The sequence below is a fragment of the Falco peregrinus genome, chromosome 10 (genome assembly GCF_023634155.1).
Source record: "Falco peregrinus isolate bFalPer1 chromosome 10, bFalPer1.pri, whole genome shotgun sequence".
In the NCBI taxonomy this organism is placed as follows: Eukaryota; Metazoa; Chordata; class Aves; order Falconiformes; family Falconidae; genus Falco; species Falco peregrinus.
Window position 1 is genome coordinate 16,432,554 of NC_073730.1, and position 14,618 is coordinate 16,447,171.

At 42.2% G+C, this 14,618-nt stretch overlaps 1 protein-coding gene across 1 annotated transcript; it reads right to left on the bottom strand.

Moving 5' to 3' along the window:
- Window positions 1-1,448: 1,448 nt before the first annotated feature.
- Window positions 1,449-13,283, bottom strand: DR1 (down-regulator of transcription 1). The gene is made up of 3 exons (XM_055815503.1): window positions 12,613-13,283; window positions 6,873-7,036; window positions 1,449-3,608 (listed from the first exon to the last, which is right to left on the bottom strand). Exons 1-3 carry the CDS (start codon window positions 12,830-12,832, stop codon window positions 3,462-3,464), a joined length of 531 nt encoding a protein of 176 aa, XP_055671478.1. The 5' UTR covers window positions 12,833-13,283; the 3' UTR covers window positions 1,449-3,461.
- Window positions 13,284-14,618: the final 1,335 nt, after the last annotated feature.

The window sequence follows — 14,618 nt, forward strand, 5'->3', positions numbered from 1 at the left end:
CCCAGCACACTCTAATCACACATGGCACATTCACCAAGTAGACTTTTGGCAAGTCCGAGGGATCAAAGAGCTAGACTGTCTAATTTATCTGTAAGAAAATTCCATCTTAACACTGGCCAGCATCCCACTGATGTGCTCCCCCTGTGTAAGCTGCCAAGTAAAGCTTTTCCATCTTGGATTAATAGTGTAATACCAAAAGTAAGTTTAACCACAGCACTCTTAACCTTTCATATTATGCTCCACATTCCACACTGTTTTGTGCATGGTTTACACAAAACCACAATCCAACACTGGGAGACTAAAATGAGGTGTACACTTCAGACTAAGGATGTTGCTGTTGCACAACAATCATTAAGTTACTTCACATCCTTGACTTGACACTGTTTCAAAATTATGAGAAGATCACTACGGGCATTATTACACAGCTGATAACCTTAACAGCGGTAGTTTTACAAAATATGAAGAGCATCATTTATAACTGTGACTTTCAGAGACTTATTCCATTCTTGCAGAAATACTCCTTTCCACTGTTCCAATACCAAACTCGACTAGCCACATTTAAACAGCAACATTCAAATACCACTAAGTATTGGATGTTTAGAATCCTTAAGACACCTCCTTTAGAAGTACCTCAGCATAGTAAATACAACTATATTCATCACCCACTACGTCATGCAGACATATGCTTTATTAAAGTAACAGAAAAAAGATTTTGCAAGGAAGTCACTTAAAGCACCCTGAAACAAGCCCTCAGAATAATTCTGGAAAACCCACAGATAATCTCATCAACTCAATATTTAAGTAACAGACACATCCTTATACATGTTTCTTCGGAGACAAAGTAACAGTACAGTTCACTAACCAAACTTTACACGCTATGTATCTGGCGTACCAAAAAAATCAGGGGTACCACAAACTCGGGAGTCTCCTGTCTGAACAGCTAGCACATGGAAGCACCATAGGGAAGTGATAAAAAAAATTTCTTAAAAGAGTCTCTCCTGCAACTGCTGAGTTTTCTTTTCAAACCTGAGGTGGAATGGCTGTATAAGTAAAGTAGTGTCTAAACAAGACTAAATGAAATGAATTCAACAGGAGACTAACATACATTCTTACTTCCCCAGCCTCTGCCTGTGGTCTTTCACTTCATTAAACTGGAAGTATTTCAGTAGGTTATACCTGACCTACAGGGGTTTCTTGTCCAACTTTTCAAATTAAGAAGGTGAGGTTATAAAAACGCATATGTACAAAATGCAATTCTCAAGAGGAAAGAGAGCAGGTCAGAAATACTGTTTGCAAGCATTAACAACCCCCAGTGAACAGCAATGCCTTCCAACAGCACTCAGGTTGTAAAGACTTTGGTCACAGGAAACGTTCAGTGGGTCAAAACAACAGCGGAGGTTAGGTAGCCTTAATTTTCCTTATAAATGCAATGAAGACAGACTATTCAGTAAATATAAAAGCAATTTTATAAAAACACATCAGAATTTTATTGCTTGAAGAATACAGCATATGAAAAAGCACAAGAATGTCCAAAAGAAAGGTCACAAGGATCCAAACATATTACACCATACATACTAGATGCAGTAAAATGTTAACCTGAATTCTGCATCAGAAAAGAAAGGTGTGAAAATATACCTAATATTATTTAAAAGGAAAAGACTCATTTAAAATATAAAGTGTGAAGGTGTTACAGTACAAATTAGAAAAGCCAACACTGCACATTAACATTGTATCACTAGACTAGGTTTTTCTACCTTTGGTACTTAAACCTTTACAGAAAACCACTTCCTCAGTCAAACCTTGCCTAACATATTTCATATAGTATCCACAAAAGGGGTTTTGTTTCTTTTTTAAACTTAAACATTCAAACAAATACTTCTGAGTTTTCACTGCATTAATGTGTTTAAGGAAGAGTTCATATTTATTCAATATGCAACTTAATACACCTCAAATTTAAATGAGAAGTCACTATGTGACTGAGATCTGAACATATGCCAATTGTACCCTGTTCAGATCTTTATGTAAAAACGGGCACACCATTTTCTGTTTGCATCCTTATGTAAACAGACTGCTGCATCCCTCCTCAAGAATTCTAGCTCGGGCAACTTGCTGAGGTCGTTAAGTCAATAAAACAATCTACACTGTTAAGAGAGCTATGGGATCATCTACAGCAGCATGCAAGTGGCTTTTCTAGTCTGCTCAGATTAGTGTACCAGAAGATATGCCAGTATTACTTCAAGTAACACATTAAAACTCAGCAATGGACACTACTGTGCTTTATTTCAACACAAAGAACAGCTGCTCATCCATTAATCAACAGAATTTTCAAATCAACTACCAAAAGGACTACTACATAACTTCTGTTCCATGTATTGCTGATCACTCTTGGGGAATAGTTTATCAAAAACCTGGACTTACCTATGAACCAATCTGAATGAAGAAAATGTTATCTTTCAACAAGGTATCTTAGTAACCCAGTGGCAATCTAGTCTGGAGAATGTTAGCATTATGATGACACAATGACTAACAAAGGTTAAATAAATTCCCTCTTTTATGGTAAGCATGCTCTTAGCTTCAGCTTTTGCCTTCTTAGGCTTGAATCATTCCTAGTTATGTCAGTGGAACTGAAACAATTTTGTTTCATCAAGTTCCAGCTTTGTATTTCAACAATATGAATAGATCTGGACTACAAAATACCATCAACAACAGTTAACATTAAACTGGAGTGAAGTAATAGAAGAGTTAGTTCTTCAAACCAGGCAGTCTTTGAAGTGAAATAGTCAGTTAGGACTGTCAAAGGATGTCATAATAAAAACATGGGTTTATTTTTTTTTCACCCCTATACAAAAAAAAAAAGACTGAATTTGTACAACTCCTATTAAACATACCTTTTCCTAGCTTGGTGAAAACGTATCATTTTCAAATTTTAACAAGTGTGGTATTTGAGCATATATAATATTTATTGCCATATACATCCTCATTTTAAAAAGAACTAGGAATTCAGACTCTACTATGCTGAACTCTTGCTTTTTTCCCCGTTAACAGATTACGTCTACTGCACCATTCCCCCAAAAAACAATTAAAAATTCTAAGTAAGATTTTATAGTTTAGTTAAAAGGGAAGAAATGCAAATGTGGATTTAGAGCTTTTTGTATAAATCTCACTATATTTTATAAACTCGTTTATTGTAACACTGTTTATTGATCAAATAAATGACGCACTGCTATCTAAAATTTCCATATACACCATTAAAAATCCAAAGTTGATATGATACTGAACCTTAAATTTCCAAGAGTTCAAAAAAAGACAGTTTATACATGTACAGCACACAACAGCAGACACCCCTAGAATACCAATTGCCAGTCCATGATGCATACAAACTTACAGGTAAGCATTCATTTCACTGTTTTCATTGTGCAGGAAAAATACTTCTTAGTAAAGACAGACTCAGCTGGTGAATTTCAGATATCATCTTCGTCGTCTTCATCCTGAGAGGATCCTGCCTGATTGGATGCACTGGCTGAGGCAGCAGCAAGCTGTGCCTGTTGAGCTGCTTGTTGCATCTGTAGCCATTCCTGCTGCGCCAGTTCTGCTTGCTGTTGTCTAGCCTAAAGACACGAATTTAATTGTTAAGGCCATACATAGCTTGGTGAAGGATCTCTAGAGCACCTTATCTTTAAAAGCAGTTTTATCTGCACCTGCAGGTCCCTTTTGTATATTTTTTTTATTTATTGTGCATACAAAACCACATCTGGAAGTACCTTGATTATTTGTACCAAGATGATTAGCTACATTGTCTCTTCCTCTGAAGAGGCCACCATTTGGAGGCTTTGCAGCTACAAAAAGAAGAGGCAGGAGCTAGTGTACTTAAGTTCCATTGTAAGGATCGTGTTGAACCACTTCCTAGTGGAAAAGCTGAGGTAAAGCAACAGAAATTTTAGGCTTCAATTTCAAGGGACCTTAATACTCAATCACAGTTCAGAGATGCGAACTGCCCTACTTTGTTGATTACAAATACTGTAATTTGCAATTACAAAATCATCCAAATGTACCACAAAGGCACACATTACCACAAAAACATAATGAAAGCCATTATCTTATTTTGCTAAGCAATCTTTGGAAAACGGTAAGGTCTTCTCAAATTCAGAAATGCAGACCGAGGATGGCTTTGCTACAGAAAGGTACAGGCCTCCACTTAACGGTACAAAATGTACTAACACAACATTTCAAGTAGTTCAGCTGCTGACCTCTCATTTTTCTATCCAAGGTTTTCACTCGTTTTGCAGCAACTACTGATTTCAACAGTATACCAATCAATTGTGTTAAAACTTCAATTTCCATTCTGAATGAACATTAGGAAAAAGTTCTTAAAATTAAAATTCTTCAGCCTTCTTTACTTATCTACTTTTACAAGTCATCACTAAGACTGTAATAATTTTTCTTCCAAATCCCATTACATTACACTCACTGAACTTTGCTATTTATTTCCAAACCATCAACAAATTTTACTTCTGCAAACTTCAAAATGCCAAAAGATGATGCTTTGGAAAGCAAGCAAAACCAGTTTATCTACTTAGCAAAGTGAGAAAAGGGAGTCTCCCCTTATTATAACAAGTGTCACATTTCCTCAGTCTGTGCTAGTGTTAAAAGAACACACTTTTATAGAGGTAGAAATCTCTTCTCAATGAAGACGTTTCAGTATTTCAAACTTCAAGTGGTAGTGAAGTTACAAGGGTTGGAAAACTATGACATTGTAAAGTTTTAAACAAAGGAAGACAGCAGCATCTGTACACCTAAGAGAGACAAACATTTATCACACACAGTGTAACAACAGGGCTCCTACTGACTCTGCTACAATTAAGTTTACTGTACACTTAACGAGGTCATACACATGCATGCACTGGGTAACAAGAAGCTCAGCACTTCACACTGGACGGATCATTTTGTCAGTGCCTACCCTTACTGACATATTTATAACGATATCACTTAGCCACTTCAAAAATGGAAAAAAAAAATTCCATTGAGTTTTATTGACTAAGCAGCTTTGTAAGTATCTAGTAAACTTAACTCATTTATTGCACAGATGAACTTCAGGAGAAAGCCTCAAAAAAAGGCCTAATCTGTTACAGCCCTTGTCTTGCACAGAAACTTACATACACGCACAAACATCAGGATAAGCCATTCTCCTGATTTCAAATATTTACAATCATTCAAACTATGGGCATCAAACATTCGTAACATTAACAGGCAAGTATTTTAAAACTAGAGCAAGAAGTCAGCATTAGTGTTATGCTTTAGATTATTAATAAAATTAGCATAAACATGCACTTGTATAAATATTCTTTCAAATAATTACAGTACCTCCAACAGCATATCACAACTAGATTCTTTCAAATATGAGACTGCCAACTTTGAATCTAAGCAGAAGTTCTCCATGTTACCAAAAACTATTTTGAAAAATCATTCATACAATCTCGTCAAACTTGCATGCATTGCCTTAACTGAGACATTAAGACACAGTATTACAGAACTTTCAAAGAACATACCTCACGGGGTCATTCCTTAGATAAAGTGGGGCTTACATAAGGTGGCCACGGTTTCAGCATTTTTATTTTTTAAAATGTTACTCAGGAGCTAGTACTCCCTTAACACACCTTATTTTTGCTGCTTTTTTACTGTATATATCATTCTAAGTTATTTGAACCAAACAGTAAGTAAAAAACAGGTATCAAACTGACTGTTATTTGTAAATCTTACCCTTAATCCAGAAGCAACCATATTAGTCTTTCTAATGTTAGTACAGTCAAAAAAAGTTAGGCACACATGAATTCATCGTAACTAGTTCACTGCATGTCAACAATAGCTATGAGGTATGCTGAAATTTTAAATGCCGTAAAATTAATCATGCAATTAAGATTAAAATAATTGGCATGCTGTAATATGAAAAACAACAGTTATTGTTTCAGTAACATACAAGTATAGTGGAGAGAAGGTCACAGTAATCAGACACGATAATGCATAACTGAGTAAGCATTTTCACCAGAGGAAATTAAAGTAAGAAAATTGAGAAAATAAGACTCATGCTTTGGGTAAGAGGGAAAAAACCATCACTTAAGTTTGTGAACATCTCCAGTGTTAAATGATTAAAAGCCAATTTATTTATCTTTCTACACTATTTTTCTTTCTACTGTTCTCTTAGTTTAACAAGACCACCATTCTCTAAATGATCCAGGAAAGCTGGGAGGGGAGAAGGCTGGGGTGATGGAGAATGTGTGTGTGCGTGCCCACATACAGTATTTGCAAGGAAATGCTCTTTCTATGCCTGAACTGCCTTTTTAATTTTTTATGCAGGAATTCGCTCAATTAAAGTCTTGCCAAGAGTAAAGGAAGATGAGAAGGGACAAATTAGAAATTTTGAACAATTAAATGTTTCTTTCAAAGCCTAAGCAATAACATTTATGGACTGATGGCCAGAAACAGAAAAGATTCACTTTAATGATCAAAACTGGTAATTTCCTAGAACACCAGCTGTCATTCTTTTATTTCCTCAATCAACTAATTCTTAATGCATTCTCTACAGTAGAATGGAAATACTTAAGTAGCAGCAAAAAACCACGGGTTTTAAACCTGGAATATAAAATTAGTCTGTATACAAAGCCCTGTATGTCAGATCACAGATGTAACAAGTAGCAGCATCTTATTCGTTTACTTTACTTTCCCCAAATCAAACAGGCCAAGGTCAATGGCACCTTAGACGCCGCAGCAATTCACAAGTAAGGGGATACTTTGTGAGGTGTGCACATGTTTTTGTGGCACTAGATCTGCAGCATTAATTATTCCAACCTCATCATTACAAGTACTGCTTCACTTACTTTTGCAAATAATTCCTGTTGCTGCCTTAGAAGCTCTTCTTCCGGAATGCCGAGGTTCTCCAAGCGTGAACTGGCCTTTCTTCTCTTTAGTGCTACTGTTTTGCATTCTTGTAAGACTTCTTTTACTTCACTGATGTAGGAGCCAAACCCCAAACTTTCTAGTGCTAGAAGGAAAGAACACACATTGTTTATCTTTTACAAAGCTTCTGAGAACATATATCGATTTATTTAAACAATTTTAAAAAAGCAGTAGAAGTTTCATCACTTTTCTATCATCTGGTGACAAAAAAAATCTGCATTTATAAGATCTGACAGCTATTTCCCCCGTCTCCTCTCCTACACCATTTAAGAGTGCATGTTTTCAGGCTAGGAAAGTTAAAGGTAGTCAAGTACAACCAAAGTCCACACTTGCAGAGGATTCAGGGCTTACAGATATATTTTACTAGAGGCAGGCATTATTCTTCAAAGGACATCTTTCTCCCATCTTCTAAATATCCAAATTAAGCAAAGTTTACACAACTAAGAAGTTCTTTCTATTTGAACCATTAACCTTTAATCTCTTGGGGATTCTCTCTTTCCAGTTTTGTTGCAAGCCTTCAGTGGAAGGCAAATTAGCAGCCTATAACAGAGCAAAAGTGATGCATCTGAAATGATCGCAAATCTTTCATTAAGGAAGAAATAATTAATATTATCTCAGACCTATGACTTTTAGCTTGTCTTTTAGTATCTAAATTCATATTTCACGTGCCAAAAAGCTTGAAATGCATAATTCAAAGTTAGATAAAATTATGTATAAACTTTTTATTGTTTTAGTTTTCAACAGAAACCCTCCTATTTAACTCCACATGAAAATGTATTCAGAAATTAAGATCTTGTACTTTTATCTGCCCCAAAAAAACCCTGAAATGCAGCTATATCCTGCAACAAGTGTTTTTAACTAATATAAACTAACAGGAAAGACTATAAAAACCCAGGTAGAACATGTGACAAAATGCACACTGTTTTCCAGTTCACCATTTACTACAATATATCTCCACATATACACACACCCCAAAGTGGAACCTATTACAGAATAAGCTAGAAATATTACATAAACACCAATTATACTCTGTTTAATAAAACAGCTGGTTCATTTCCTGTATTTACACAAGTCAGAGCTTTCTTTACAGAATGACATTTTTTAACCTTTATCTTACTTTATTTTAACCTTATGTCACAAGCTATTCAAGAAATAGCACTAATATAAACTGCGTAACAGCAATCAACAACTTGTTATGAACAAGCTCTTGGTCATGCTAACTCACACTACATTTTAACATCAATTTTGTAAGCAACATTTTCCTACCCACAATTACGGCAGGATGCCATTGTATCATGCACCTCAACAATAACCCAAAGGCATTCTGTAAGTTTTCAGCTTCCAACCTGTACTATGGACAAGGAGACAATTAACGCAGTCTTCAACAGGGCAGCGCAGTGCAGCTGCCCAGTCATGCAGGACCACCATTCCTTTAACAGATAACATTTGGCAAATGAATTTACATAATACCTATTTCTTAAGAAAAACAAAGTTAAAAGACAAACCAATTTAAAGGTAATTGGTTCACTTCAGAGACAGTATGCCAGTTCAGTCTCAGATCACACACACGGACAACAGAAACACTTTTTTCAACTGGCCCACAGTTTCTGCAAGAACTACCAAAAACCTTCAGAAACTTGTTTAATCCAACCTCAGCAGATAGGAGGCAAATCCATGTCTCATGGTCCAGAACTGGTTATCTAATCTGTCTATGAATATTTAAGAACTCATTCCATTTTAAAATGTAAACAGTAAATCCAGTAAACTAGCTAAAGGCATATTTTTTTTTAAACGAAGTGTAAAATTTTTTAAGAACTCTAGAAGTCTAACATCACGAAGACAAAACATCATAGCAAAACCATAGGTGTTCATCAAAAGAAAATTCACAGTGATCAGGGTTGGCAATCTGCTGCATCAGAATACGACCAACTGCCCAATCTGAAGTCAAGAGCAACATGTGTTTCCACAGAAATTTTAAATGGCCCTTAAAAGAAAATAAATCAATGGAAAGAATTTAGTTACATATTGAATACAGCACACTAAAAATACGCAAAACGAAACAAGTGATATAACCAAGACAGATTTGTACAATTGTTCAACATGATAAAGCTATAAAGAACCATACATGCATCATAGGTCTAGTGCATAAAAATTCTGCTGGCTGTGAAACGACTCAAGAAATTTACTGTCATCTTGAAACACACCAAGGCTTTACCAAACAAATGCACGGAAGGAACACGAATCCCTTTATACTAGCACAGTGCTGAAATGTGGGACAAGCAATCACTACTTAAACAGAGCTACTGTTCCACCAAAACTCAGTCTTTATTTCTTGAGTCTGAAACCTACAAGTATACCCAGATGGCTGTAAATCTGGTATCTTACTGAGGTTAGAATGTCCAGACCAAATTTAAACAACGGAATCCCAAAAAAAGCCTGTTTGGGGGGTATTTTTTGGTGTGGTCTTTTTTTGGGGGGGGGGGGGGGGGGGGGGGGGAAGTGCAGGGGGAGGGAATTGTGGTGGTGGGTGTGCAGGGCAGACTTCTCACGTTTACAAACACCAAATCACAACTACCTTTTTCCCAGTTTCCCCCCACCCTTAATGACTGCAAGAAGGTGCAGATTTCTGATTAATCAGGTAAGCATAATTAGCTCTAGATTTGGTTTTTATACAATCAGGTCATTCATAGCTGAGATTTTTAACTTTTTATGCTCCTTTCAAAGAAAAATAGCTTCCAAAGTAAAATCCCTAACATTAACAGTTGTTTGAGTTTTTTGAATCTTAAATACCAACGTAAACATTGTCAATATCCTAACAGCCCATGAAAAGAAGCTACAGGATTTGCCATCAATCCACAGCCTACTTTACTGCACAACAGTTCTACGTAGATCAAGTAATCAACTTCACAAAAATAGTGATTCAACATCTCACCATTTTTAGAATTCAATGAAAGTTTAATTTCTCATAAAAAGCCTTCTCCATCACTACTCACGTAACTATCAAATGAGGCTATTTTCTGTTCCATGACGGAAGGATATTCATTTGCTTATTAGAGTCTCAGACTCACAGCTGGGTTCCTGATAGCAGGATTCAGCAATAAACATGGAGACTACCTCCACTTATGACCACTGCATAGCCTTGATGCCTTTTGGGTACTCTCCAGGGAAGCTGCTTTGTGTTTTATCGCTAGTAGTGAGTGCTTGGCATAGCCTGAGTACATCTATCAAATCGGACCTCTCGCGGGACACAAGAAGCCTCTGCTTTCCTTTCCCTATGCTGCTGACAGCACCGTGCCAGTCAAATGTTTGCGCTACTGCACAATGAAATACCGCGGGGACTTAGTCTATCTGAAGCATAACCCAGTGGTAGGGGGAAAGAGTTCTAGCTCAGCACGTGGCCACAATAGTTTCAATAGTGCAAAGGAAGGTGTGTCTTAAGCACCACTGCTGCCAAACAGGTAAGTACACAACAAAGTGCAGTTTCACATTACCTCTAATACAGTCCAATGGCAAGGTGTCACCAACTGCAGAGCGCCTCTCTCCCCTTCCTCCTTCCCAGTGAAACACCCTTCCTACTCCTTGCTTCCAATCTAGTCACTTCTTGTTTACAGGAATAGTCAGATCAGCAAACTCACCTGACAGAAAACTGCTCCCTCCCAGATTCTCAAAAAGCCACAGGATCAGTTACATCAGCAATTGCTAGATCCAGCTCTAGGGAGGATACAAAAAGATTCCTCTTGGCAGCACCCTGCGTTGAGGGTGGTCCAGGTATGATGTGATGACCATTAGCCTCATTGTACTTCTAAATGAACTGGTTCAAGTATTCAAAAGACAAGGTATCTGGATGACTACAAGAAATATATTTCAATTACTTTGTTAGCATTATTGTCGTGGAGCTACATTAAGGGGCAGTCAAAATAGTAAGTGTGTAGAATGTATGAATATGGATGAAAATGCTGAAATACCACGACTATACACACATAACCACAGTTCCCAAAATCAGCGATCTAAACCCTCACACCTCACAGAGGGATCATCTGCCAACTGACCAGCATCTGGAAGAAGCTAATAGCAATACACCTCCCTAGAGATATAAGCAGCAGAAAATCCAAGAACAACTCCTAGCATCTCCAAAGCATTACAGAAATGGATAGATCTCCAAAGTTCACCTTAGCAATATTTGACTAAGAAGTACAAATCCAATTTGAAAATTTCTCCTAATTCTCCAATCTGGTAACACAAAAGCCAGAAAAATACCTGTTTGGGACCACCTGATGATGATGGGCACATGCACGTTGTGCGTATGCACGCACACACATATTAGTTTCAATTTGTTTTCAAAAAAACCCAGACTAACCCTAGGGCAGCAACAGATGAAATCTTTCCTAAGTACCACCAATACTGGGCAAAAAATACTTTCATCTGTGAATTCTTTATTGTCCTCAACCTTGACAATCATGTCTATTCCCGTGTTAAGAACTAAGCTCAAGTGTTTTGGGTGTCACTTGAAGAAACTTTCTGTATTAAGAAGCATCATGACCAAAGTATGCTTCCATGAGCAAGCACAAGTTTTACTCTTTACATCCTGAGCTTCTGTGACAGAATTGCTTTGCTAAACTTTCAGGTCCACATATATTTTACTTAATATTAAAGCTCATACATGCCATGTATTTTCTTTTGCTGTTCATAATTCAGTCAAGTACTTTAAACTCTTCTGGTATGCAAACTGATATAATCCAACAGTACTGGATTTTTTTCTTTTGTTCCAAACAGAGAATCATTACCAAAAAAGCTCCACCTTTTTTTTTTTTAAAACTAAGTTCGTACCATCATAGTCCTGAAAATTGCTCTACTGCAAATAATACTGTTAGTATCTCTACCAAGCAGCAGAGCAAAGTGCTCTTTCACTGTTACTGCTACAAATTTATTTGGAGCAGACACTGGTATCAACCACCTCTGCTTCAGCAGCAAAGCGAATGATTCCTGACAAAAGATGCCTGTTGCAGACTTTAAGACGAGTGAAGGAAACTCCCTGTTTGTAGCAGAATTGAAAGAAAAGCAAAGAAGACAGAGAACTCCAATTCAAGCAAAGGAAATCAACAGCAAAAAGAGATGCAAGGGCGTAAGTTACGTTTAAATGCTTTTTACAACAACTACAATGCTTCACGTTAAACTGCCAGGCCCCCAGGACAGCGCTAGAGGGGTATTTTAGCGGTATTTTACTCCTCAGAGAGCCCAGACAGGGCGACTCTGGATTAAAGCCTGGCCCTCACATACTCCATCGTACGCCTTTTGTCAGTCAGCAGTTCGGAAGACATTTAAAAAAAACTCAGGCTTTTAAAACAGGCTGTCAAAGAATTCCGTATGGCCATTCGCAAAAGCAGACCTCGCCTCACAGGTACGAGAGCGACGAAGGGGTTCGGTGCCCCCGCCGGGGGGACACAGCCCTGCCCGCACGCAAAGCGGGAGCGGGGCCCGGGCACCCCGGCAGCCGCGCCGAGCGCACAAAGGCGCGACCCCTGCGGCGGGCCGGGCCGGGCAGCGCGCACCTTCCCCGGGCCCCGGGGACACCCCCCCCCCCGCCTTCTGCCTCCTCACGGCCCCACAGACCGCGGGGGCAGCCCCGGGCCCCGCCGCGGCGGGCAGCCGGCGCCCGCTCACCCTGTATGACGTGCTCGGGGGAGATGGTTTTCTTCTCCGACTTGTTGCAGATCTCGTTGGCCTCGGAGGAGATGAGGTGGATGAATTCCGTGCAGCAGTTCACCACCAGCTCCCGGGCGTCGTTCGCCACGCGCACGTTGGGGAGCGTCTCCTTAATCATCTTGTTGATGGCAGCCCGGGGGATGGTCAGGTCGTCATCGTTGCCCGACGACGAGGCCATGCTGGCTGCCGCGCGCCCCCCGGGCGGCGCTCCGCTCCCGCGCTCACGGGCTCCCCCTCCGCTCCCGCCGGGGCTCCAGCGCCGGGAGCCGGCCAGGGGCGGGCGGGGCCGCGGGACGCGGCGCTGCGGAGGAGCGGGGAGCGCCGCCGCGGGGCGAGCGGGCCGGGCCGGCGGCCGCCGATGCGCGGGGCCGGGAAGCGCCGCTCGGGCTCAGGGCTGCCTCGGCCGCGGCGCCTGCCACTGCCGCCTCCGCCACATCCTCTGGGCACCGGCGCCGCCGCCTTATGAACGGCCCGAGGGAAGGCCGGCCGCCAGACCACCCGCGCGGCGCGGCGCTCCCCGGGCGGGCCCCGCGCCCCCCTTCCCCGGCGGCGGCAGCGGCTGGCCCGGCGGTGAGAGCGGCCGCGAGGCGGAAACGTTCCGACTACGGGCTCGACCTGCCAGGGACGTCGCTTCCGCCGGAAGTCGGAGCGCGCTTCCGCCGGCTGGCCCCTCCCGCCCGGGGAGCGCCGGAAGCGCGGGCGGCACCACGTGCGGGCGGTGGCAGCGGCGAGGGCCCCGCCGCCCCCCACCCCCACGCCGGGCGCGGCTCCGCGGCCTGCCCGGGCCCGCCGCCCCCCTCGGCCCCCCCTCCCCATCCCGGCAGCGCGGCGGGAATTGCTGGCCCCGGCAGCCTCGCCGCCGAAGCGGGACAGGCGCCTGGTGCTCGGCCCTTCATCCGCAGCCATCGCCAAACGTGCTCGGCCTACATCCGCGGGGCCCCGTTGCTGCCCTCATCCCCTCACGGGCAGCAGCATAAGGGCTGTACGAAACAAACCCAACCGAGCCATGCCGGTGCCTGGGGGAGGCCCGTTAAATCCTGCGGTCCCGGTGGCACCTGGCGTCGTTGTGACGCCAGGGAGGCACACGGTAGAGCTGCCCAGCCCCGGGCTGCGGGCCAGAGACAACGCACCGGGGCTGTAACGGGCATTACCCCCGCCACCAGCAGGCCCTGCTCGGTGGCTGCCCTGGCCCCCCGGCTCCAGCTGCACAGCAGGGCGCAGAGTGGGCCGTGTGCCCTTCAGCTCCAGCAGCACCCCACTGTCACTGATTTCCTGCCTTCCCAGCTGCTGTTCCTACCTCTGCCCCCACCCGCGCACTGATGTTGGGGTGCAGGCAGCTGCCCAGTGTTTAAGGGAGGTGTGAATTCCCAGTGGAACGCAGGGGAGGGCTCCAGGGTGCTGTTCTCCAAGTGCCCTCCTGCCTGCGGTCCTAGGGAGGTCTCTCCATACCCCACACCTCAGGGCTTGCTAAACGGTCACGACTGCAAAGCGAGCCCAGTGTCACCTGAAGTGCTTGGTATCCGCAGAAGCTGACAGTGCAGGGGCTACTGCCTGGCTCCGCTGAGCTAGCCTTTGGGCAGATGCAGGGCCGGGCCACTGCAAGTCCCAGCACGGAGCTGGATCTAGGCTTGGTGAGAAAGTACTGAGGGAAGGAGAAAGCCAGATCCCATATCCCCTGTGAGCTGCAGCTGAGCTCTCCCAGTAGAACAAGGACTGCACCAAGAAACCACGAGGCAGCACCGAGGGAATGCTGGTGGTCAGAGAACAAGAACCCCTTGCTGGAACAGCACTTAAACCCATGCCCCCCGCTTAGCCTCAGCTGAGTTGGTGGACTAGGGTGAGGAAGAAAGGGAAAAAGACCTTCTCCTCATGCTGGAATTTGGGTTTAATATATACATAGCTTGGAAAAGGAAAGCATGTGGCTTAGCTTCAGCCACTCACAACAATTAGGCAATTGATGGATT